This window comes from Phocoena phocoena, chromosome 4, assembly GCF_963924675.1.
Source record: "Phocoena phocoena chromosome 4, mPhoPho1.1, whole genome shotgun sequence".
NCBI lineage: Eukaryota > Metazoa > Chordata > Mammalia > Artiodactyla > Phocoenidae > Phocoena > Phocoena phocoena.
This window is the reverse complement of record NC_089222.1, coordinates 138,252,684-138,278,438: the sequence shown is the minus strand read 5'-3', so window position 1 is coordinate 138,278,438 and position 25,755 is coordinate 138,252,684. Positions and strand designations below refer to the sequence as shown.

Genomic DNA, 25,755 nt, shown 5'->3' with positions numbered 1-25,755 from the left:
CTTGTGGGATGTGTTTGGTAAGGAATTTAATATGCATTTATATGATGAATGCTTATTAAGCATGCAGCATTTGCCAGACTTGGTACCGGGTGCCATGGATACATGTGAGCCAGACAGAAGCATGCATTTGCTGTCTTTATGGAGCTTACATTCTAGCAAGACAGTGGGACATTGAGTAAATGATTATGCAAACTATGGAATTACAATTTGAAAAGTGCTATAAAGTCACTAAGTTTATGAAAGAGAGTCCTAACTTAGACTGGGACAGGCTGTGGGTCGGAGAAATCTTTCCTGAAGCAGTGACATTTTTGCATGCTCCGATAGTTGTGTTTATAGAGTTAGGTAGACTTGAGAGTAAGGGGTTGGTAATACTACTTATGCCAACCCATTTACCTTGATATATATGCTCCAAACTTCTTTCTTCACTAGCATTTCTACACCGTCTTAGTGGTCATTGGTAGAGTTAAACCAAGAATCATGAATTAATTTCTTTTACTTTTATGATAGCAGCTAATTCTGTAGCTCTGAAGTCATCATTGTAACATAAGTCCATTTGAGAGGACATACCAGGCAGATTTGCATCAAACAGGTAGTAATTTTGATACTTCTTGTGACCAGAGTTTTATTCTCCTGTCTAGGGATAACGGGGATGGGTGACCCATGTGTACTCGGTTTTACTTGACGGCTTACGGTTGCATTTGACTATTGTGAATACAAATATTTAGGAGAATTATAGGTGGTATACAGTTATATTTCTTAATAAGTTCCATGCCTTGTTTTATATCTTTTTAGATTCTCTTTTTTCTGAATAACTTACTTGGCTCTGATTAAGTCCTGAAAGATTATATGAAAGAAGTATTAAAAAAAAAAACTCTCATATACCTTGCTTACATCAATTTTAATTTATTTTGCATATTTGTGCATCTCTAAGTGTTGCTTTCAAAAACAAACAATTTATTAGTTGAATGATATATAGATGGCCAGTTGGATAATTTGCTCCATAGGAAATTCCCTGCTTTATTCCTGTCTGAAAGGTCTACCTGGTGCTAGCTGTTTCTTTTTGGTTTTATCTTGATTTTCATAGACTTTGAATGGGGGATTCGCATTGCCTACGCCTGCTGAATAACTGTTTAACTCTTGCTTTAATGTTAGTGAAAACTGTTAATGAAACAGTTAATGAGTTAATGAAAACTCTTAATGAAACAGTTAATGAGTTAATGAAAACTGAAGTTAGTTAAGAAGTGTTTATTGTTCAGATTATTTCCCTCTCTTTTTTTATGATTTAACCTATTCACTGATGTATCTTTAGCCTGTGCAGTGCCCTTGTGAAATCCAGCTGTTCTGGGGAATGTGATGAAGGAAATTTGGATTTGTTCGCTTTATACTTTAAGGGCATTGACTAAAGTTTAAGGAGCAGAGTTGGTTATAACTAATGGCCAGGTTTGAGGTTTGGGGGTGTCTTAGTCAATACAGGCTGCTAAAACAGGATAGCATAGACTGGGCAGCTTATAAACAACAGACACTTATTTTTCATACTTTTGGTGGCTGGAGGTCTGAGATCAGTGCGCCAGCATGGTTGTTCTGGTGAGGGCCCTCTCCCAGGTTGCAGGCAAACATCTTTTTGCTATGTCCTCACTTGGTGGAGAGGGTGAAGGATCTCTCTGGGATTGCCTTTTTTTCAAAAAAATAAATTTATTTATTTATGGCTGTGTTGGGTCTTTGTTGCTGCATGCAGGCTTTCTCTAGTTTCGGTGAGCGGGGGCTACTCTTCGTTGCGGCGTGTGGGCTTCTCATTGCAGTCGCTTCTCTTGTTGTGGAGCACGGGCTCTAGGTGCACGGGCTTCAGTAGTTGTGGCTCGCGGGCTACAGAGCGCAGGCTCAGTAGTTGTGGCCCACGGGTTTAGTTGTCCTGCGGCATGTGGGATCTTCCCGGGCCGGGGCTTGAACGTGTGTCCCCTGCATTGGCAGGCGGATTCTTAACCACTGCGCCACCAGGGAAGTCCTGGGATTGGTTTTTATTTTATTTTATTTTTATTTATTTATTTTTTTTGCGGTACGCGGGCTTCTCACTGTTGTGGCCTCTCCCGTTGCGGAGCACAGGCTCCGGACGCGCAGGCTCAGCGGCCATGGCTCACGGGCCCAGCCGCTCCGCGGCATGTGGGATCCTCCCGGACCGGGGCACAAACCCGTGTCCCCTGCATCGGCAGGCGGACTCTCAACCACTGCGCCACCAGGGAAGCCCCCTGGGGTTGGTTTTTTAAAGGTACTATCCCATTCATGAGGGCTCCACCCTCATGACTTAATCATACCCAAAGGCCCCACCTCCAAATATCATCGCCTTGGGGATTAATTAGAATTTCAACATATGAATTTTGGGGATACAAACATTCAGCACATAATAGGGGGTTACTTTTATAATTTATGCATTTTTATTCTTACTCCAGTAGAGTGTATATTAAAGAATTAATGGTGAACAGGGTTTCCATTTAAAATTTTTCTTGGTTCTTTGTGCAAGGATGGAAAGTTAGTGCTGTAACTCCTGGTGGCTCACTTCAGCTTGACCTCTTCCAATGACTTTTCTGGTGCTCGTTCAAGCAGGATCACCCCTGTGCCTGTCTCATATAGCACGTAGCTGTGCGTGGCTGCAGAAAAGCAGAAAATCATGCCGACTGCTCACTCTGAATTCAGAAGCACTAACCTTAGATGAACCTCGAATGCTTCTGCTTGCGCATACGGTTTTCCCTGCTTCCTTCATGTTCTCACTCTCCTTTCTCAAACCTCCAGCACCTCCTTCCTCCTTTTCACTCTTGGCTGAGCCTCTTTCTTCCTATTTATAGAGAAGATAGAAGGAATCAGAAGATGATATCACCAGCACCCAGCGCCAGGACTCCCAACTGTGGGTGGCTTGGAGCAGGGTGGTGGCAGTGTAGATCAATTCCCAGGGCTGGCTGTGTAGCCAGCAAGGGGTGAGGGAGGGCTGCGATCCAGTGGGCAAGCTGGGCTGATGTCCCCAGAGGTGATGTGAATCCTGCCCATCCCAATGGATAAAGAGCTCTGCTTTCAAGGCCGACCTCTCAGCTTGATCATTAGGCCCCACCCCTTACCTGTTTACCTGTTTCTTTTCTCCATAGGACCACTCACACTGTCATTAAAAAAAAAAAAAATCATGCTGTTATTTCTCTTGTTTAATAACCAAACAAAACCTGTTTTGACTTCATTCCTCCCTGTAGCCAGTGTCCCATTCTTCTTTTTCCTTGAGAGGAAATTCCTTGGCAGTGTTTTGTCCTCGGGGTCTACAGTTTCTCTCCCTCCCCAGACAGGCTGTTGGTTACTTCTCAGTCCTCTTTCTACTGCCCTGTCACCCTCTTCTGCCTTCTTGCCGCCTGCAGAAGTGCACTCCCAGGACTGCCTGGACGCTCTGCGCCAGCACGTGCTTGTGTGTTCGTGCACACACACACACACACACTTGAAGATTCTTGTGCTGTAATATGTCTCACCCTCTGGGTTTCTTCTGATCACTTCCTTTGAAGCCATTTAACTTGTTCCTCTAACCTGTGTATTTTCTGCAAATTGGAAGTGAGTTTTAAAGCTTCATTAATAGAATTTAGTTAAATGACATTTCATCTTTGAAGCTGCTTCTCTTAGGCACGTGGAGCTTTGGGACAGACCCCCTGATATTAACAGAAGGACTCATCTCCTCTTTGGAAGTGCCTGGCATTTGCATGAAGGTAGCCCAGGAGTCCAGATCAGCATTTACTGTGACTGACAGATTTTAGTATGTTTTGCGCTGGCCTCTCAGGATGCTGACTCCCCCCAACCCCCTGATGCTCCACCCCAGGAGGAGGCCCCTGGGGCTTTCAGGGTGCAAGAGGAAGTTGCAGCCTCTTGGGAGGGTGGGTAGAGAGCTCTGTACTAGGTTAGATAATATCTCCTGTAGTTCTGCCCTCCCCTCCTTGGGGAGGCAAAGAGAAAAGCCTCTTTGGGTACCCCGTTACTTTCACTGTTGGTAACCCGTCAGTGGCTGGTGATGGTCAACTTGTCTATGAGAGGAGAGGTGGAGGTCCTGCAGAGGCTGAGAGCGAATTCTCTAGTATCTTAGTACTTTGTCTTCTGTGACTTTTCACCTAGGTTTTTATTTCCCCAGATGAGATAATGAATTTCCTTGAGGGTGGAAATATAAAGTTATAAATTTTCTGTAAAATTCATAGAGGACTAGAGAATCACTAATGAACTCTAGAACTAGAGAGGACTTTTGAGAATTTAGGATATAGTTAGTGTAGGATAGAAATGTACTTATTTCCCTGGATCTTGGTTTCTGAATAGTTTATTTTTATAATATAGGTATATTTAGTTACTTATTGTCTATTGTATCATAGTTTATATGTTCAGACTATGTTAATCTAGCTTTTATTGGTCATGAATTAGGACGTTCTTATATTACCAAAATGACATTTTAAGGAAAAGCTACCATCGTCTAACATAATGCCAAATTATGACCTTTCCATTTCTTTCTTTATGACACAGGAAATCCGGGATCCTCTTATGCAGTGGCTGGGGAAACATGTGGATGCTGAAGGAGTAATAAAATCTAGCAAGCTCTCCCTTAAATTCGTTTCATCCTACACGTCTGAAATAGAAATCACCCCATCTGCTATACCTGTGGTGACTGACATAGAGACCTTCTCCTCGGAAAATTTTAACTTTGAGATCTACCAACAAAATTTGCAGACAAAGAAACTTGGAAAAGTAATTCTGTTTGCTGAAGTGACAACCACCACAATGAGTCTTCTGGACGGGTAAGTTCTGGCCAGGCTGGCTTCTCTACCTGCTTGGAGGAATCCAGTTATGTAGATCGTTCTCTCTAACCAGTGCTGGGTGAGAGGGATAGAGATTTAGAACGATAACTCTTAATAAAGCGCTAGCAAGATGGGAGTACCCTGTCCTAGAGGAGTTAAAATGTAGGAAAAGAAATTAAAGTTCTTTGGTCAAAGATTTGTGTTTTAAAGAATGGGGGATTTTTGTGCCTTGTGACTCTCTTCCTTTAATCTGGCCTTTCAGAATGTCTTTGGAAAGAAGAACATTAGGAAAAAAGATGTTTAGCAGGTGGCACGGGTGTTCATGTTACCGCTTTACATTTGTGTTGTTATAATCAGTGTTAAGATGTTATAACCAGTTTAAGATGTTTTGCAGGAGCATTAGGATAGCAAATTTGAATGACACGTAAGCTGTGTTAAATTAAATAAATTAGAGCTTTGTACTTTGAAAACCTGTTTTGGTATGTTCCTATCCAATGCATTTTTAAAGCACTCTGTAATCCCATTTGGATGTTCAAAATTTACTCTTATTGCAACTTTTCCTTTTTATTCCTTCTGTTTCATGGACTTTGATTAAAGGTTTAAAAATGGAAAACAGATGAAAGGAATTTTTAAACTCCAAATTAGTCAGTATTAGGTAATACTCTTATGTTGAGATAGATAGTTTAAAAAGGACAGTTATAGAGGGAGTGAATAAGAAAAGCATCTTCCTTCAACATGGGACTAATATTTAAGGAATGTAAGACTCCACCCCCCCAGCCCCCCATTTAGTTTCTAGACACTTTCACCTGCGGGACTGCACAATTAGACAGATACATAGTTCAACATATGGAACGTGTGGAAGTATTTTGGCTTTTCTTCTTAACAATAATTTCTGGATTTGCTAGTATGTTGATATAAACTGATGAGATCATTTTAGGATTTCATGACTGTCATACTCACAGTCATGGAAATGGCAATTTTAGTGTACGTATAGGATGTAGGAAAAACATTAGTATTATGGGGGAATTAGCAGAGTGAGGAGGTGAAGTAAGAAGGGGAATGTGAGCAATGGTAATGAACAGTTCTTGTTACCCGAGTTGTTTCGTGTTGTCATAGGTACTTTTTTTTTTTTCCAGTGTTCCCATCCTCTCCTGCCTCTACTCCCCTCCCCCTGCCAATCCCTTGAATCCCTGTAGAGAAGAAAACACCTGTATTTGTATGGAGCAGTCATTACTCACTTGTACAAATTCTGTGATAATCTTTTGTTACTGCAGTGAACTATATCGAAAAGGTGACCCATTATAATCATATTTTCCAAATAAAAAATGAGACACAATATTTAACAAGAGATTTTGGGAGGTGAAATTCAGATGGAAAAGCGTTGGCGCTTCCAGACCATTTTGGCTGTTTTTGTGGACAACAGTGAAGAATATTTTGTGTTGGGGAAATCTTGAAACTTTGAGATTATCGCTATTGAGTTTGGGCAGTATATTACCAAGAGGGCTGTGAGTGCCTTGCTAGGGTGGGTAGACCGAGGCTCCTGTGTAATCGTATGGTTGGGTTTCCTTATACCCTGGTGAGGCTGTGTTGTGGGATGGAAAAGAAATGCCGTGTAAATAACAGTTTTGTTACGCTTGAATATCTGTAAGTTCGGTTTTGATATTGAACTTTTTTTGAAAAATAAAAATTCCACCTTAAGCAACTTGGGTCTGTAAAAGTGTGCTTGAGCTCGACAATAGTGGAGTTGGGAAACTTCTGTAGGGTTAAAGCTTGTTATTTTTACAAAAGAGAAACATTTCAGCTTTTCCAAAGAGCATATAGGAATCTTTGTTTCTTTTCTTGTCTAGTCTCCAGAGCGTGGGTGGTAAAATGGCTTTGATGATTACTGATGAAGCTCTGCTTCGCACAGAGCAGACGGCGAATAAGCAGGCGCCTTTCACCATGACTTAGCATAGATGTCCTCTTCCATCGCACACGTGGGTTCCTTCCTAACACTAAGAGAAAGGTACTCACTGCAGCCTACTGAGTCAGCGAGGCTGGGGAGAGGTTCCTGGGCGGCTGTAGCCTTTTTTACAAGGAACTTGAAGAGGTCACCTTGGTGTCAAAAAGCTCCCAGAATTATCCACAAAGGGGTCAGGAGATAGGTAAATGAAACATATTGATTATCATTTTCTAAGAGGAAGAGTGAAGACATTTCTACAGCTAACATTATATTTGATCCTATAAATGAGCTACTCTTATGGAAACAGTATATTGTTGTAGTTATAACAACAATAATAGTAGCTAATAGGTATTGAAAGCTTTTATATTCCATACACTGCTTTTATGTACTTTATATGTATCGACTAATTTCATACATCACACCAGTGTGTAGAATGCTAGGTAACAGAATTTATCGTATGTGGAATTGTTCCTATTTCTGATAAACACTGACATTTTGTTTTCAGAGCTTTTCTCTATAATGATACAGCTTCTAACAGACGTGTGGTCTACCTCCCAAGCTACCGAAGGCCAGGCCTCGATTGAATGCTTTGCTGCTGCATTAGCGGTGAACCTGTGAGACCCATGTCCTTGCCAGCTGCCCCCGCCCAGATCCCCTCTGCATTTTTAGGCCTGTTTCTTATGATGAGCACAAGATCTAAGCCCTAGCACATCCCATTCAGGTACCAATTTCTAGGTCAGTTGGGGTTAGGTTCAGCTGTGTGAGACAGTGATCCCCCAAATTAAAGTGGCTTAAATAGGATTGAAGTTTTTTACTGTATATGAGATGGACTGAGATGGACAGCCTAGGGCCGAGTGTGGCTCACAGTGTCCAGGACCCAGTTGAGTTGCTCTGTCACCCTCAGCAAGTGGTCCAAGAGGCGACCCACTCATTTATATTCCCTCTCATTGTAGCCGGTAAGCAGAAGGAGAGGGGATAGTAGCGTGTGCCCCCATTCTTTTTTTTTTTAATATTTTTTAAAGATTTATTTTTTATTTATGTTTGGCCACGTTGGGTCTTCGTTGCTGCACACAGGCTTTCTCTAGTTGTGGCCAGCACAGGCTACTCTTCGTTGTGGAGCGCTGGCTTCTCACTGCAGTGGCTTCTCTTGTTGTGGAGCACGGGCTCTAGGCACGGGCTTCAGTAGTTGTGGCATGCAGGCTCAGTAGTTGTGGTTCGTGGGCTCTAGAGCACAGGCTCAGTAGTTGTGGCGCACGGGCTTAGTTGCTCCGCCGCATGTGGGATCTTCCCGGACCAGGGCTCGAACCCGTGTCACCTGCATTGGCAGGCAGATTCTTAACCACTTTGCCACCAGGGAAACCCACCCCCATTCTTTATGGACTCTTTCAGAAGTTGCTCATGATATTTTTGTTTATATCCCAGGGCTAGAACCTAGTTACATGACCGTATTAACCTACAAAGAAGGCTAAGAAATAACTGTGGTCTTTATACTTGGCACCCATGAATCCACTGGATATTAGGGTTCTGTTACCAAGGAGGAGAGGAGGTAGGTAGTAGAGGGCGCTTAGAAGTCTTTGAAACAAGCATGTACTTTCTGTGTGTTGGACTCCTAAAAAAATAGCAGGAGGCCTTTAGGTAGCACATACATTATGATGGCCCCAATGCTTGCAAAATTTAAAATCATAGGTGGAAATAATTATTTGACAGGTAACTCTGGTTTTATTTCACTGCTTGTTCAGTGCCATTACAGGTATTTTGCTTGTGTTATTATAAATCCAGGAGGATTTGGAAATTTTTCTTTTAACAAATTATTGGAGGATATATTTTCTTCTTTGACCACAAACCCAGCTTAAACTACTGTGGCACTGAGGTGACATTGAAAGCTTTCATTTGATCTCTGGATAAGGGAGCGCGCTGGTCTTGAAGCCATGAACCACCACTACCATCACCTCCTGCCCCACCCTGTGAATTTTAAAGCTATGTTAGTGGTTCTGTGGAGGGGAAAGAGCTCTGGTGGGGAGGAGTGGCGGAGGGAAGTACGGGAGTTGCTTGCCGATTACGTCAAGGTACTGTGGACTCCCCCTCCAAAAATAAAGAGCGAAAACCATGTGAATGAGTGATGTTTCCTCGATAGTCTGACTTGGCTGTGCCACCCAACCAAGTCTGGTTGGAAGAGGTAATTTTACCCTGTATCCCGCATCCCAGTCCTTTTTTCTGACACATATTTCTGACCATGAAATGCATTTTCTACTCTGTTGTCAGGGTAACACCTTTTGGATGAAATGCTGGTTTTGATTGACTTAGGCGGTCTTTCTTTTTTTTCCTCCTGTGTTATTTCCTGGTAGGTTTCCCTCTGACCAGTTAGCTCAGCTGGCTGGTAGAGACCCAGGGGTATGGGTTTAGTACACTGTCTGGACCAGTGAACTTTACTGTGTTCCATGGTCAGTCCTATAGCTACAGACCCAGGAAGCCATTTGAAACTGTGAGCTGTTGTTGGTGGGGCCTTCCAGACAAGGGGGTGTGGATGGGCCACTGCTCATCCCTCGTCACTCCTGGACAAGCACCTCCAGGTGCCCCCCTGCCCTGGTTTGGTCAGGAGTGCTGCACATCTTGTTCAATCTCCTGATGAGTGATGACTGGCCCTCATCTGTGGGGAAGGCGGGAAGGGGGAAAGCTAGACCTTGGAGCACTGGGTTTAGGGTAACTGAGTCATTGTGACAGTTGTGGAATCGTCTTTTATTTGACTGATAGTATCTTTTTTCTTTTTCGGTACGCGGGCCTCTCACTGTTGTGTCCTCTCCCGTTGCGGAGCACAGGCTCCGGACGTGCAGGCTCAGCGGCCATGGCTGGCGGGCCCAGCCGCTCCGCGGCATGTGGGATCTTCCCGGACCGGGGCACGAACCCTTGTCCCCTGCATCGGCAGGCGGACTCTCAACCACTGCGCCACCAGGGAAGCCCAATAGTGTCTCTTTTGACGACTTGCACCAAGCCTCTGTCGGGTATCGAAGCAACTTATGTGTGAAGCCACAGTGTGTGGTGAGCCAGATGAACACAAACTTGTTTATACTGATTCCCTTTGCGTACTTGTACATCCCGACTAAACTGGCCACGGATGGGCTACTTTTTATTTGTAAAGAGTAACTTAGATTCCTTTATTACGGAAGTTTATCTTCTAACCGTTGTTTTAAGTCCTTTGATTTTTCAGGCTTAAGTTTGCCTTCATCAGACATGGAGTAAGCATTTACGGAGTGCCTGCCGTGCGCCAGGCACTGGAGAGAGAATGATGGGGAGTGTACTGTCCTTGCCTCACCGTGCGCTGGAAGATGCAGATCCCAGTGCACGGTGAGTTCATACAGGTCTCTGCACCCTTGGTCTGAGCCTGGTAGTTGGGCAGAAAGAGAGAAGTAGGCACAGCAGAGAGCACGTTGCTGGGAGGGAAGCAGACTGATCAGTGGAGTTTTTGGAGCAGTTACTGTGTCAGGCATTGTCCCTAATGCCTAAAGCTCACAGTCTGGTAGGGAAATGCTGGAACTTAAGACTTTATCACCAACTATCTATGTAACCTTGACAGTCTCACCCTCCTGGGCCTTGCTTTTCTTAGCTGTGAGACCTGGGCGCTGGACACACCCCAGGCCCTTTGATCAAATGATCCTGGAGTCAGAATCCTATACCCCGCCAAGCCTTTCTGGCTCTCAGTAGCCTCCAGTGCCTTTAGAGGGCTGAAATGGTTTTGTGAACTAGCTTCATGTTAGTTGAGGAAAACTTGCTTTGGAAACAGTTGACTTTCTACAAGCAAAGGGAAAGAAATGGAAAGCAATCCCATAAAGTCATTAAAAATATATTTGGGGGAAATTGCACTGGGGAGAATAGCCAGCGTCACTTAAGAGAGACGGTATTTTTGTTTCACAATTTGGGGCCAGTCCCAGGTTTTCACCTCTACGCATACGTGTCTAGTCAGTCCCAAACATCTCTTTCTGCCTTTCTTCCCTTCTGATTCTGCTCCCCTAACTCGCTCTACTGCATACCCTCCTCCCCAGAAGCTGAGGCCTGAGAGGACAGAAATTGGACTGGAACTAATTTAATGGCTGAGTGACCTCACAGTAGAGAAACAGCCGGATCCTAATAGGGGTCTTTGTCTACATTTCCACCCTGGCTGGTAGCATGCCAGTCAAGAGTCAAGCTGGAGACACAGGTGGAAGCGATTAGACCTGTCATAAGGTTTGAAAAATTGATTCTGGAGGCGGAGTGAGTAGATTGAACTTGACAGTGTTGTCCTAGAGATTCTAAGGGAAAATTCTGTAGTTTAATTTGAAATCCCTTGATTATTCATTAGCTTTCCAGATGGCTTTTGTTGATGTTTTACATATTAATGCCTGTATTGTGTTATTGGTGCACTCTTAATGTGCACATAGGTAATGAGCAAAGAATAAATACATTGCTAAGTGTCCCAGATTAATGGGATGTTAGCCTAATTGTGAAATAAAGGGTTTTTAAGAAGTTGATTGCTTTGGAATAATTAGTGTGAGCTTTTTATAGGCCAATTTGGTACTGTTAAAGTGAAAATTATTGGAGAATTTTAAAGAAACCTTCATTTTAATGTTTACTTCTAAATTAAGGTTTAGAATATAACTCCAGCCTTTGACTTTAGTGGTCATGACTAAAGAGTTATTCTGGCCAGTTCTCTATCAAAGGCTTTTTTTTGGTCTCCATTCAACACCTGAGTAAGTTAACCTTTCACATGCCAAACTCCTGGAATTGAATTATAAAATGGCCTATTATTTTCCTGAAATGTCTCCATATTACTTTTTAGTGTTCTAGGATGTTTATTTTTACATTTTTGTAACTAATTTTTTTTAAGTAAGGCAACCATTATGATGCTTGCCGTTTTGTGATGGTTAACAGTGTGTTCTATTAAGGTAGCATCTTCATTAGAATTGGACCTTCTTTCTGTCTTTCTCTCAATGTTGAACAACGTTTAACAACCTGAAAGGTCCCAAGTTTTACGGTACGGAAGAGTGAGACTGAATGTGACCATCAAGCTGATGCCGTGCGAGTGATGAAACCCTTCAGGGGCACTTGGACAAGCCACCCAGCCATCGTTCTGGTTCTCCTGTGGTCCGGAACACGGTGGAAGCCCTTCCCCTGGAACCGTTCTCCAAACTCCCAGCACAGTCTTTTGCACGTTCTCAGTGGTGGGTGACTGTCTTAATCTTTCAAGGGTATACCAGACTTTTAGGTAAAAAATAGATCCTATGGTAGGGTATCCATTGTGGGAGGTATTTGTAGAAACTGCGTAGTTCCCCACATTCACTCATTTCACATGACTGAGGATGAAGTATCTTGGTTTGACCTAGGGGCTTAGAGCTTAGGATGGAGTATTGCTGCCCTGGATTGGAATCCCAGTTCCACCTTTTACTGCATGAATAACCTTGGGCAAATCAGTAACCTTTCAAACTTCCATTTCCTTATCTGTATGAAGTAGCTGGTAATAGTCTCAGCTTTTTAATTTTCTTTCCTTTCCAAGTTCAGTCACTCTGCTAATTTCTCTTCAGCACCAGCTATGTGCAGGACTCTGCACTAGGCCCTGGCACCCAGTGGGGATACAGTAGATGTGGGACCTTCCCTCCAGAAGCCTGCATTCCACTCCAGGATAGGGTGAGGCTGTACTGAAATACATCTGCAAAGCTCTTAGCGCGTAGCTCATATTTATTGATCTCTCTTTATTATTTAAGCTTTAGGTACGATTCTTTTTTTCTTTTTGACCTTTTTTGACCAATGCATTGCTCCCGTGGCGGTGCTGTGAGCACCCGTGAAACAAATCAGTGTCAACTTGGCTCCAGAGCGTGCTGTGCGTTTTCTTGGGGTTGAGCTTTTGTTGAAGATTTTGACAATTTTTTCTCATCATACTAGAAGCACAATGGCTCATCACTGGTTATTGTTTTGGGAAAAATGTTTTGTTTGAGTCCAGCTTTTCTTGAAAGATGAGAAAACATAGTTGACTGTCTCTGTGTTTCCCTTAAAATATGTGCAGCCAGTTCTCTCTCTCTCTCTTTTTTTAACCAAACTTTTTATTTAGATCTTAATACTTTATCATTTTCATAGGTAACAAGTGTCAGCTCAAAAGAGCCAAAACTTCAGCAATTTGAATGTAATTATCAGTCCCATGGGTATGCCTTGTGCATTACCCATATCTTCCTCGAGAGCCCTAAACCTTTTGTGTCAGTCAGAATGCATGGATTTGATATTGTTTCATTCTCTTGAATTTCCTTAAACATCTCTGATATTTATTACTCTGTAGGAGTGCTTGATTTTATATTTGATATAGTCTAAATGTCTCTGTTATAGTTAAACAGTAATAAAAGACCACAAAAGGTAATGCAAGGTAAAGCAAAGTCTGTGGCTAGAAAAGGCAGTCAGTAAAGACGGTGACAGGCAAGTTTCTTTTCCTCAGTCTAGATTTATCTTAGGGAGAAAGCCAAGACTATTAACTATAGTTTAGAAGGGAGTTGAGTCTTCTGATGGGTGGGGTGTTTTCTGCTGCAGTTGTAGAGTGCAAAGGAGTTATTTCTTAGCCACAGGGCCATTTAAATGACGTTGGGGTACCCAGAGTGAGCTTCTTAGAAATATGCCTTACACTGGGCAGGCCAGCATGGGCTGCTGACAGCAGCACAGGCCTTGGCTACTGGCCTGGATGAATTTCATGACTTCTTATCTTAAAATGTATAAACTGTAGTGATGCCCATTCAGGGGTGTCACTCATGTCGTGGGGGTCAAAGGGAATAGTGAAGTGTAAAGCCTGTCGAACAGCTTCTGACATGGACTGGGTGGGTGGTCAGTCCACCCACTGCTGGTTTAATCTCCCCTTTGCCTACCGACTAAGATGGGCGCTTTTCCCATGTGGAGACTGCTGATGGCCACCTGTTTGGAAATAGCAAAAATGAAGACTGAGAATATGTCCCAAGGTTCTAACGCAGCAAGAGATGTATGACAAGAAAACAGCATTTTAAAAACTTGGTTAGATGACAATATGGCTAGACCTTGAGGACATTATGCTAAGTGAGGTCAGTCAGACAGAGGAAGACAAGTACTGTATGATATCACTTATATGTGGAATCTAAAAAAGCCAAACTCATAAGAACAGAGAGTAAAGTGATGGTTACCAGGAGCTGGGGGGTGGGGGGCTATAGAGTGGATGTTTCTTAAGGATATAGACTTGCACGGAGTAGAGATCTAACGCACAGTATAGTGGATGTAGACAACAATATTGTATTATAATCATCAGACTTGCAAGAGACCAGAACCTAATTATTCCAATCGCTAAAAAGAAATGATAATTAGGTAACATGATAGAGGTGCTAATAATTGCTACAATGGCAGTGATACTACAATATATAAATGGTCAAATTAACATGTACACCTTGATTTTACAGTGTTATGTCTCAAATATATATCAATTAAAAATTAAACACTTTGCTAAACACAGAAAAAACCCAAAAACTCAGTTTATGAATTAACATTAATTTATATGTGGAAAAAAAATTAAATATTATTAGAATTTAGTGTTCAAGATAATTCAAGTCTGCCTGTTCACTGGTATACATGTGGTGAGAAGATGGAGGCTGAGCTCTGGGTTAAAAAACGTATCTTGGTAAAAATCTGTAAATGTGTTAGACAATCAAGCAGCTATCTCTTTGCCCCTATTCAGCATCCCTCTCCCCTATTACCATTTCTCCCCTGACTTTGCTTTGTGATTTACTTAGAAAAACTTCTGTTTTTCTTTCAAATAAAACACTTACCTGTTTTCGAGGTGAGGGTTGATTTGCGTTCATCTGCTCCTTTAAAATCTTTTGCACACCTACCATTTGGCCAGACATACTTGAAGCTCTGAAATACCCTTGTTTTTGCTTTTTTTGTTTTGGGTAGAAGCATGTTCTGTTTCTGCATGAGGGGTATTCCATCACGTTGAGATCCCAAACACCACATTTTTTCTGCATTGCACAGGGAGTCATTCATCATTTTCATTTTTTGTTTGGCTCTGCCACAAGAGTATTCAAATTAGTGAGAAGGAAAGGGATGAAGTCATCGCCTGGCAGGGAAGTATTTCCTTGAGATGTGGGAAGGGTAGGGGAGACAAGAGAAGGGGAAGGAATTATGGTGAGGTCTGCACCTACCTTTTTCCAGAGGTCACCTGGATGCTAATGTAGTTTTCACAGTTTAAAATTGGATAATATGAGTATATAGAATTTACTTAAAAACGAAACTACACAGTAGGGTGGCAGTGTCAACAACCCTGGAAACTTAGGCTGTAACTTTATCTCTGTCATTTTGACGCACCAGCTTTGTGACATTGGGTGGAGCACTCAACCTCTCTGGGCCTCTGTAAAATGGGAGGGTTGTACTAGATCCATGGCTTAATTTTCTTTTCAAAGCAATAAAGCCCCTTTCAAATGAAATACCCTGCTGTGCAAATGGGGCTGGGGAGCCTAGGTTCCTTAGGGCATGGGTGTCAAGACCACTGGCCAAAGTCCTTAGAACCAGCACTCAGGCCCAGCTGACTGGGGAGTTACATCTTTTATTTTTCTTAATAGGCATATGCTTTATTTTTTATTTCTTTAATTTTTATTGGAGTATAGTTGCTTTACAATGTTGAGTTAGTTCCTACTGTACAACAAAGTGAATTAGCTATACGGATACATATATCCCCTCTTTTTTGGATTTCCTTCCCATTTAGGTCACCACAGTGCATTGAGTAGAGTTCCTTTTGCGATACAGTAGGTTCTCATTAGTTATCTATTTTATACATAGTATCATTAGTGTATATATGTTAATCCCAATCTCCCAATTCATCCCCCTGCCCCCCCTTCCCCCTGGTATCCATTCGTTTGTTCTCTGTATCTGGAGTTATATCTTAATGGCAGGCTGACTGGTTGGTCTTCTTATACCCTGCCCCATTCCCAAAGGATTTAAGGCAGTGGGGACTTAAGTTTATCTCTCATGAGATAAGTTCTTTACGCTTTCTGTAGGAGTACCGCGCAGTCAATGGATTACACCATGTTTCTTTGGTTCTTAGGTGTCACGTCAAAGTATATGTGTATTATTCATAAAACTCAGCATCATTCAGAATTTCAAGACTTCTCCAGACTAATAATTGTGGTGACTGAGTAACTGTGGTTCCCTTCTGGAACCCAGAGAAACCTGGGTGGGTTCCGTACGCTTGTTAAACTAAGCAGCTTTTGTCTTGGGGGGGGGTGATGATCCAGGTGGTTATGCAAATGTCTCCAATTAGAGATGAGCAGTATTTGAGAGGAAAAATCTCTGCCGGGATTGCTTCCATTTCAAACACCTAGAATCTAAGAGCCAGATGACACCATGGAGTGAAGAACTCAGCTGTGATGAATGCCCCTCTTTCACCAAAGCCTTAGGTGTGCTTGGGGAGGTGCAGTGGGTGGAGCGACAGGGGTGGGCGTGGCAGAGGAGGAGTTGGACAGGTATGTAGTTGTCCCGGATGAGGTCTTGGCCAACATTTTAGATTTTGAAGTTTCTTTGAAAGCTTGCTTGGCTCATTAATAGAGAGAGTGTAGAATCTGCCCTGGAAGGGAAGTATGGGCCACCTTTGCTTGAACGACGGTGGGGGGTCTGAGGTGGAGGATTTATACAAGCTGTGGCTTTCTCCCTGCTTTCCTGGAGTTTTAAATTTGTAATCTTTAGTGCCCATCCTACTTCTGAAAATATGTTATGGCACCTCCTTGTTTTAGAATTTAAACAAAATGAAATGTAATTTGATTTTTGACATTCTGTGTTATTTGTGGAGGTAATACAAGAAACCTGGATGTTGCCAACCAGGCTTGTGAATGTAGTATGTAGAGCTTGTCTTACAGGAAATTGGTTTTTGTTTTTGTTTAGAAGCTCAATTAAAATGCCCCCTGTAGTTCTTAGTTCACGTTTTGTTTGTTCCTCTGTTCCCTTGCCTTGTCTTCTCTTCTCTTCTTTTTGATGCAAAGCATAAGTACCTCCCAAGTGTTTAAGGTCCTTAGAGATCTTCTTGGAGCACTCCCTCCAGGTCCTTGTAAGATTATAGGCAGTTTCACTTTTTTACTGTGGCACCTGGAAAACTGCCATGAGACAGGAAAACATTTTCCAGCACGATATTGTCATAATTGGGATAGAATGAAGATTTGACACCAACTAAGCCTGAAATCAGACCAAGAGTGTATCACAAAACTCTTAGATCTGGGAGGTGCCTGAAAGGCCAGTCTCTCCTTCCTGCCCAGAGGCCCTCTTCGGGTGTGTCTGAGCACCCTGATGGTGAGCAGATTGCTGCCGTTCATTTCAGTTAATGAATATGTATTGGTCTCTTATAACTTGAGGCAGCTCATTCCAGTCACCAAAAGCTAGTGCTGTCTCCCAGGAAGGGTCCTTTTAAACCCATCTTATTACAAACAAAAAGGAAATCTGGCCATGGATCCAGATAGAGAAAACTTACATTTCTCCCGGATGATAGTTAAGATATTTGTTAATTAGCTAAGATAGTTTAAGATATTTATAGATAGCTATTATGGCCTTCCTTATTTCCATGCCATCTTTTTTCTAAGCATCTTCAGTAATAAACATTTCTTTATATCTCCATGGTGGAGATCAAAATTTTAGGTTTGAGGGACCAGAAACCTTGATAGAAAGCCAGTCACGATGCATAAAACTACTCATATTTATTTTTCTCAAAATATTTTTCAACTATAAAAGAATTCTTTTTCATTATAGAAAACTTAGAAATATAATAACTTATAATAAGGAGATGAAAATTATCTATAACCTCACCACCTATAAGAGATCATATTAGGACTTCCCTGGTGGCGCAGTGGTTAAGAATCCGCCTGCCAATGCAGGGGACATGGGTTCAATCTCTGGTCTGGGAAGATCCCACATGCCGCGGAGCAACTAAGCCTGTGTGCCACAACTACTGAGCCTGCTCTCCAGAGCCTGTGAGCCACAACTACTGAGCTCACGTGCCACAGCTACTGAAGCCCACGTGCCTGGAGCCTGTGCTCCGCAACAGGAGAAGCCATTGCAATGAGAAGCTCGTGCACTGCCATGAAGAGTAGCCCCCGCTCGCTGCAACTAGAGAAAGCCCATGTGCAAAAATGAAGACCCAATGTAGACATAAATAAATAAATTCATTAAAAAAAGATCATATTAATCTTTTGCTGTATTTCATACTAGTCTTTTATCCTCCTACACACATATATAAAATCGTGATTATATTGTATATGAAATAAGCATTTCTCATTCAGTCAAATGGTTTGCTGAAAACTCTTTCACTGGGTGCCTATAGTTTGACCATAATTTATTTAATCAATCTCCTATGAATGCATTCCTGCTATTTCCAGTGTTTTCCTATTATAAATGATAAGCATATTTCTTTTTGAGCCAACAGTTCTGTATAAATCTTTAGTGATTCCATTACAATATTTCTTTTCTAGAAGAAAATTGGAAAAAATTGGAAAATTGAACAGGATGAGGCTAATAATATTTCTTGTTATTTATAGTATTTCATTATGTTATATAATTATTTTACATTTATTTCATCTTTGTCCACAGAGATGTTGTAATAATACCTAACATTAATATGGCATTTACTACATGGCAGGTACTGTGCATTTTTCCTATTCAGTCCTTACCAAAACCCTATGAGATACATATGTTATAGTTTCCATTTTAAGAGATGAGGGAGCTATTGCTTAGAGAATTTAAATGGCTTGGCCAGAGCCACAAAATGTGTTAAATGGCAGAAGCAGCATTTAAAAGATTTGTCTCAAGAGCCTTAAGTCTTAGCCCCAAATACTATACCTCCAACAGATGCTGCTGAAATCCTAATATACTAGATCCCCCATACTTCTAACATCTACGTATATACTAATGGTGTTAAAAAAAGAAATCAGACTGGCTGACATGTTAATTCTTAGTGATTTTCTAAGAAAAATTGTAAATGAGATGCATGGTGGAAAGTGCTGTAATAGGAGTCCTAAGTTCAAGTTTTTGAGCTTACTAGTGAGACCACTTACTTAACTTGGTTGTTCCTCTGTACTATTAAAATATGGGCAATAATACCTGTATGAATGAGTCGTGATCTGGATTAAATTAAATGGTATATATGAAAATGCCAGTGTAGTTCCTTACTATACTGGTGTCAATAGTAGTAATATGTGCTCAACAATAGTAATTTCCGTATTTCCTTGAATTTCATCTGGTATATAGGTCATCTCTCATTAGTACAGTTCCCTTTGAAAATTAGACTGGCATGTCTCTTTTAGGTTTTGCCTAGTTTGCAATAACCCATCAAAGATTGCCATAATAAATTTAATTATATATTCCCCATGTTCTCAGGTTCTCTGAACTTGAAAATAGAACAGTAATAATTATCCAATTTGAAGAAGAGAGAAAAAGATTGAAAAAAAATAAGCTGAGCCTCAGGAACCTGTGGGATGAGATCAAAATGTCTAGTATATGTGTAATTGGACTTCCAGAAGGAGAAAAATGACAGAATGGGGCAGAAAAAAATATTTGAGGAAATAATGGCTAAATGATCCCCCAGTTTGGTGAAAGACATTATAAGTTGACAGGTTCAAGAAGTTCAGCAAACCCCGAGGAGGATAAATATGATGAAAATAGACCTATTTACATCATTAGACAAACCACTAAAGGCCAAAGATAAAGGGAACATACTGAAAGCAATCTGAGGAAAATGACACTTTACATTCAGAGGAACAATAATTTGAATGTTCATGGATTTCTCTTTAGAAATGATGGATACCAGAAGAGAGTGGAACAATGTTTTTAAAGGGCACAAAGGAAAAAAACCCTGTCAACCCAGAGTTCTGTACCCAGCAAAAATATGCTTCAACAATGAAGGCAAAATACATTTTCAGATAAAAGAATGCTAATACAATTTGTAATAGTGAAGATCTGCTGGAAAGAAATGCCAAAGGGCGGGCGTTCCAGACGGTGAAGGGAAATACAGCAAATGGAATGTTGTACCTTCAGGAAGGAACGAAGTGGCAAATATCTGAATAAATTTAAAATACTTTTTTATACTTAATTTCTTTAAAATATACATGATTGTTTAAAGTAGAAATTATAACATCACCCTGCATAATCTTGTGTTATATTGATGTCATCATATGACAAGTCTAGCATAAAGGACAGGGAGGGGTGGTAAATGGACCTATGTAATTGCAACATTACTGCATCTAACGTGAAATAGTATAATACAGGGGTCCCCATCCCGTCTTAGGAACTGGGCTGCACAGGAGGAGGTGAGCAGCAGGCGGGCGAGCGAAGCTTCATCTGCTGCTCCCCATCGCTCACATCACCGCCCGAACCATCCCCCACCCCCGCCCCCCTCCATGCAAAAATTGTCTTCCACGAAACCAGTCCCTGGTGCCAAAAAGGTTGGGGACTGCTGGCATAATATATACTTGGCAGATACATAAATTAAGTACATATATTTTAATCTTTAGAATAACCACTAAAAACATGGCAAAGAGTTATATTTAAGAAGCCAATAGATAAAATATCCAAATAATCTAAAAGAAGGCAGCAAAAAAGAAGAAAGAAAAAGGAATAGAGAAACAAAAAAATAGAAGGGAAAAAACAAAAATGTACAAAATGGTAGACCATCATTAAATGGTAATGGACTAAGTTAGAATGGATTTTAAAGGAAAAAGCAAGACCTGAGTATATGTTCTCTTTAAGAAACACTTTAATTATAAAGACAGGTTAAAAGTAAAAGGATAGGAAAAGATATAGCATGCCAACACTAAGGTTATGAAGGCTGGAGTGACTTCATTAATTTCCAATAAAACAGACTTCAAGACAGATTTAGGAAAGCTAAAGAGGGATATTTCTTTTTTTTTAATTAAATTAAATTTTTTTATACAGCAGGTTCTTATTAGTTATCTGTTTTATACATATTAGTGTATGTATGTCAGTCTCAATCTCCCAATTCATCTCTCCCCCTTCTCCCCCCCACCGCTTTCCCCCCTTGGTGTCCATATGTTTATTCTCTACATCTGTGTCTCTCTTTCTGCCTTGCAAACTGGTTCATCTGTACCATTTTTCTAGATTACACATATATGCGTTAATATATGATATTTGTTTTTCTCTTTCTGACTTACTTCACTCTGTATGACAGTCTCTAGGTCCATCCATGTCTCTACAAATGACCCAAATACGTTCCTCTTTATGGCTTAGTAACATTGCATTGTATATATGTGCCACATCTTCCTTATCCATTCATCTGTCAGTGGGCATATAGGTTGCTTCCATGACCTGGCTATTGTAAATAGTGCTACAATGAACATTGGGGTGCATGTGTCTTTTTGAATTATGGTTTTCTCTGGGTATATGCCCAGGCGTGGGATTGCTGGGTCATATGGTAATTCTATTTTTAGTTTTTTAAGGAACCTCCATACTGTTCTCCATAGAGGCTGTATCAAATTACATTCCCATCAACAGTGCAAGAGGGTTCCCTTTTCTCCACACTCTCTCCAGCATTTGTTGTTTGTAGATTTTCTGATGATGCCCATTCTAACCGGTGTGAGGTGATACCTCATGGTAGTTTTGATTTGCATTTCTCTAATAATAAGTGATGTTGAGCAGCTTTTCACGTGCTTCTTGGCCATCTGTATGTCTTCTTTGGAGAAATGTCTATTTAGGTCTTCTGCCCATTTTTTGATTGGGGTGTTTGTTTTTTAAATATTGAGCTGCATGAGCTGTTTATATATTTTGGAGATTAATCCTTTGTCTGTTGATTCGTTTGCAAATATTTCCTCCCATTCTGAGGGTTGTCTTTTCGTCTTGTTTATAGTTTCCTTTGCTGTGCAAAAGCTTTGAAGTTTCATTAGGTCCCATTTGTTTATTTTTGTTTTTATTTCCATTACTCTAGGAGGTGGGTCAAAAAAGATCTTGCTGTGATTTATATCAAAGAGTATTCTTCCTATGTTTTCCTCTAAGAGTTTTATAGTGTCCGGTCTTATATTTATGTCTTTAATCCATTTTGAGTTTATTTTTGTGTATGGAGTTTGGGAGTGTTCTAATTTCATTCTTTTACATTAGCTGTCCAGTTTTCCCAGTGCCACTTATTGAAAGAGGCTGTCTTTTCTCCATTGCATATCCTCGCTTCCTTGTCATAGATGAGGTGACCAAAGGTCATGGGTTTATCTCTGGGCTTTCTATCCTGTTCCATTGATCTATATGTCTGTTTTTGTGCCAGTACCATATTGTCTTGATTACTGTAGCTTTGTAGTATAGTCTGAAGTCAGGGAGCCTGATTCCTGCAGCTCCATTTTTTTTTTTTCCATCAAGATTGCTTTGGCCATTCGGGGTCCTTTGTGTCTCCATACAAATATTAAGATTTTTTGTTCTAGGTCTGTAAAAATTGCCATTGGTAGTTTGATAGGGATTGCATTGAATCTGTAGATTGCTTTGGGTAATATAGTCATTTTCACAATAAGGAGTCTTCCAAACCAAGAACATGGTGTATCTCTCCATCTGTTTGGTTCATCTTTGATTCTTTCATCAGTGTCTTATGGTTTTCTCACCATGCACTATAAAGAGGGATATTTCATAATGATAAAACGGTCAAGTCATTGAATAGACATAACAGTGTGTGTTTACCTAATAAGAGCTTCAAAATACATGAAGCAAAAATTGACAGAGTTAAAAGAGAAAAATAGACAAGTCCACAGTCATAGTTGAGAAATTTAACACCACTTTTAACAGGTGATGGAACAGCTAAGCAAAAATCATGAAAGACAAAAAGGGTCTGAATAACACTATCCACCACTTGCACCTAATTGATGTATAGAACACTATACCTAGTTGAATGCATATTCTTTTCAGGTTCATATTCACCTAGGGAGACTGTATGCTGGGACATAAAACAAGCCTCTGTAAAAATAAAGTGAAATCACATAGAGTATATTCTCTATCCACAACAGAATTAAATTAGAAATTAGTAACAAAAAATGTATCTAGGAAGATCACAGATATTTCAGAATTAAAGAACACACATCTAAATAATCTATGGGTCAAGGAAGAAATCACAAGAGAAATTAGAAAGTATTTTGAGATTAAGGAAAATCTCAATAAATAAAGATACCATGGTCATGTATCAGAAGTCGTTAAGGTTCCAGTTTGCTTTAAATTGATTTATGAATTCAGTGCAAATTTAAGAAAAATCACAGCAGTAGTATCAGTAGAAATGTATGAACTCCTTATAAAATTGACATATAAGAGTTCTACAATTGAAAATAACTTTGAACAGGAACAAAGTTGAAGGACTTCCCTGGTGGTGTAGTGGTTAAGAATCCGCCTGTCAATGCAGGGGATATGGGTTCAATCCCTGGTCTGAGAAGATCCCACATGCCGTGGGACAACTAAGCCTGTGTGCCACACTACTGAGCCTACGCTCTAGAGCCCACGAGCTACAACTACTGAACCCACGTGCCACAGCTACTGAAGTTCGTGCACCTAGAGCCCGTGCTCCGCAACAAGAGAAGTCACTGTAGTGAGAAGCCCATGCACAGCAACAAAGAGTAACCCGCGCTTGCTGCAACTAGAGGAAGTCCACAAGAAGCAATGAAGACCCAACACAGCCAAAAAATTGAAAAAAAAAAACAAAGTTGAAGTCACATTATCTGACTTTTAAAATTTACTGTAAATCTGTGATAAGCAAAGCTGGGTGGTATTGGCATTAATAAAAAGAATAGATCAGTAGAACAGAATACCCCAGGAATAGACCTGCCCTTAATTGGCCGTTTGATTTTTTTTTTTTTAATTTATTTATTTATTTGTTTATGGCTGTGTTGGGTCTTCGTTTCTGTGTGAGGGCTTTCTCTAGTTGCGGCAAGCGGGGGCCACTCTTCATCGCGGTGCGCGGGCCTCTCACTGTCGCGGCCTCTCTTGTTGTGGAGCACAGGCTCCAGACGCACAGGCTCAGCAGTTGTGGCTCACGGGCCTAGTTGCTCCGCGGCATGTGGGATCTTCCCAGACCAGGGCTCGAACCCGTGTCCCCTGCATTAACAGGCAGATTCTCAACCACTGCGCCACCAGGGAAGCCCTGGCCGTTTGATTTTTGACACAGATGTCAAAGCAGTTCAATGGAGAATGGAAAGTCTTTTCAAGAAACAGTGCTGGCATAATTAGATATAAGGTCATATAGGAAAATAAATGAGTCTTGATCCCTACCTTACATCATACATTAAAATTGGCTTGAGGGCTTCCCTGGTGGCGCAGTGGTTGAGAGTCGGCCTGCCGATGCAGGGGACACGGGTTCGTGCCCTGGCCCGGGAAGATCCCACATGCCGCAGAGCGGCTGGGCTCATGAGCCATGGCCACTGAGCCTGCGCATCCGGAGGCTGTGCTCTGCAGCGGGAGAGGCCACAACAGTGAGAGGCCCGTGTACCGCAAAAAAAAAAAAAAAAAATTGGCTTGAGATGGATCATAGACCTTAATACAAAGCAAAAATTATAAAGCTTGTAAAGGAAAATAGAAATCTTTATGACCTGGGGGTGGTCAGAGGTTTCAAACACTGGTTAGAGAATGCAGTAACCATAGAAGAAAAAAATTGACAAATTAGTCTTCACAAAAATGAAAATATTCTGCTCATCAGAAGATACTGATTAAAAATGAATAGACAAGTCACACTGGGAGATAATATTTTCAAAACATATATCTTACAAAAACTGGTATATGTAATATATAAAGAACTTTTGCAACTCAATAATAAAATGACAAACAGCCCAATTAAAATATTTCAACAACACTTCACAAAATAAGAATGCCAGCAGCCAAATAAGCACATGAAAATATCCTCGACATTTTCTGTCTTCAGAAAAATGCAAATTAAAATCACGAGATATGCATACCCACCAGAGTAGCTAAGAATAAAAAGATTAACCACACCAAATAATGGCAAGGCTGTGGAATAACTCAAAATTCCCAAATATCACATCACTGGTGAGAATGTAAAATGGTATGACCACTTTGACGAAACGGTATGTCAGTTTGTTTTCTAAAAGCAAACATGTACTTTTCCTTCTGACCCAACAGTCCTACTCCTAGTTATTTGCTTAAATGAAAATATGTGTCTACACAAAGACTTGTACATCATTATTCATAGCAGCTTTATTTGTAATAGCTAAAAATCTGGAAACAACCCAAAAGTCCATCAACAGATGAATGGATAGGATACACTGTAGCAGATTCATACAATTGAATACCACTACACAACAAAAAAGAACAGACTACTGATACGTGCATCAACTTGCACGAATTTCAGAAGTTTTATGCGTAGTAAAGGAACCCTTCCACAAAACAGTACCTGCTGTATGTCTGTGTGTTATGAAGTTCTAGAACAGGCAAGTTTAATACCTCGTGGGAGGAAATCAGGAGAGTGAGTGTCTCTGGCGGGGTAGGGGTGGAAATCAACTGGGAAGAGCCCTGGGCAGCCCCGTGAGTGATGGTAGTGTTTCTTATTTTACCAAAACGGGTAAAACAGGTGTAGACATTTGTCAAACCCCAGCAGATCTTATAATAAACACCACTCCAGGTAAATTTTATATAAAAACTAAAATATAGAGCTCTAGTTAAATGCTGGCTTAAGTATCAACAGGGAATATCTGCAGTTCATGTTGAAATGCATAAAGTAATAAGTGGGTGGATAGAATATTAATGGTAGAATCTAGCTGATGTGTATATGAGCGTTGACTCTAAAATTTCATCCTTGCTATAATGTATCAGTATTTTTCAAATTTTTAATTTCAGTGTAGTCGATTTACAATGTCATGTTAGTTTCTGCTCTACAGTAAAGTGAATCAGCCATACGTATACATATATCCACTCTCTTCTAAGTTCCATTCCCATATAGGTCATTACAGAGCACAGAATAGAGTTCTCTGTGCTATACAGTAGGTTCTTATTAGTTATCTTTTATATACAGTAGCGTGTATGTGTCAATCC

General features: G+C 40.8%; 1 protein-coding gene across 1 annotated transcript in view; it reads left to right on the top strand.

The window, feature by feature from the left end:
• HLCS (holocarboxylase synthetase) overlaps positions 1 to 25,755 on the top strand; it is a 191,832-nt gene that overhangs the window by 47,991 nt on the left and 118,086 nt on the right. The window contains exon 6 of the mRNA XM_065875914.1: positions 4,525 to 4,796. Coding sequence (XP_065731986.1) covers positions 4,525 to 4,796 — 272 coding nt within the window. The remainder of the gene's footprint in view (positions 1 to 4,524; positions 4,797 to 25,755) is intronic.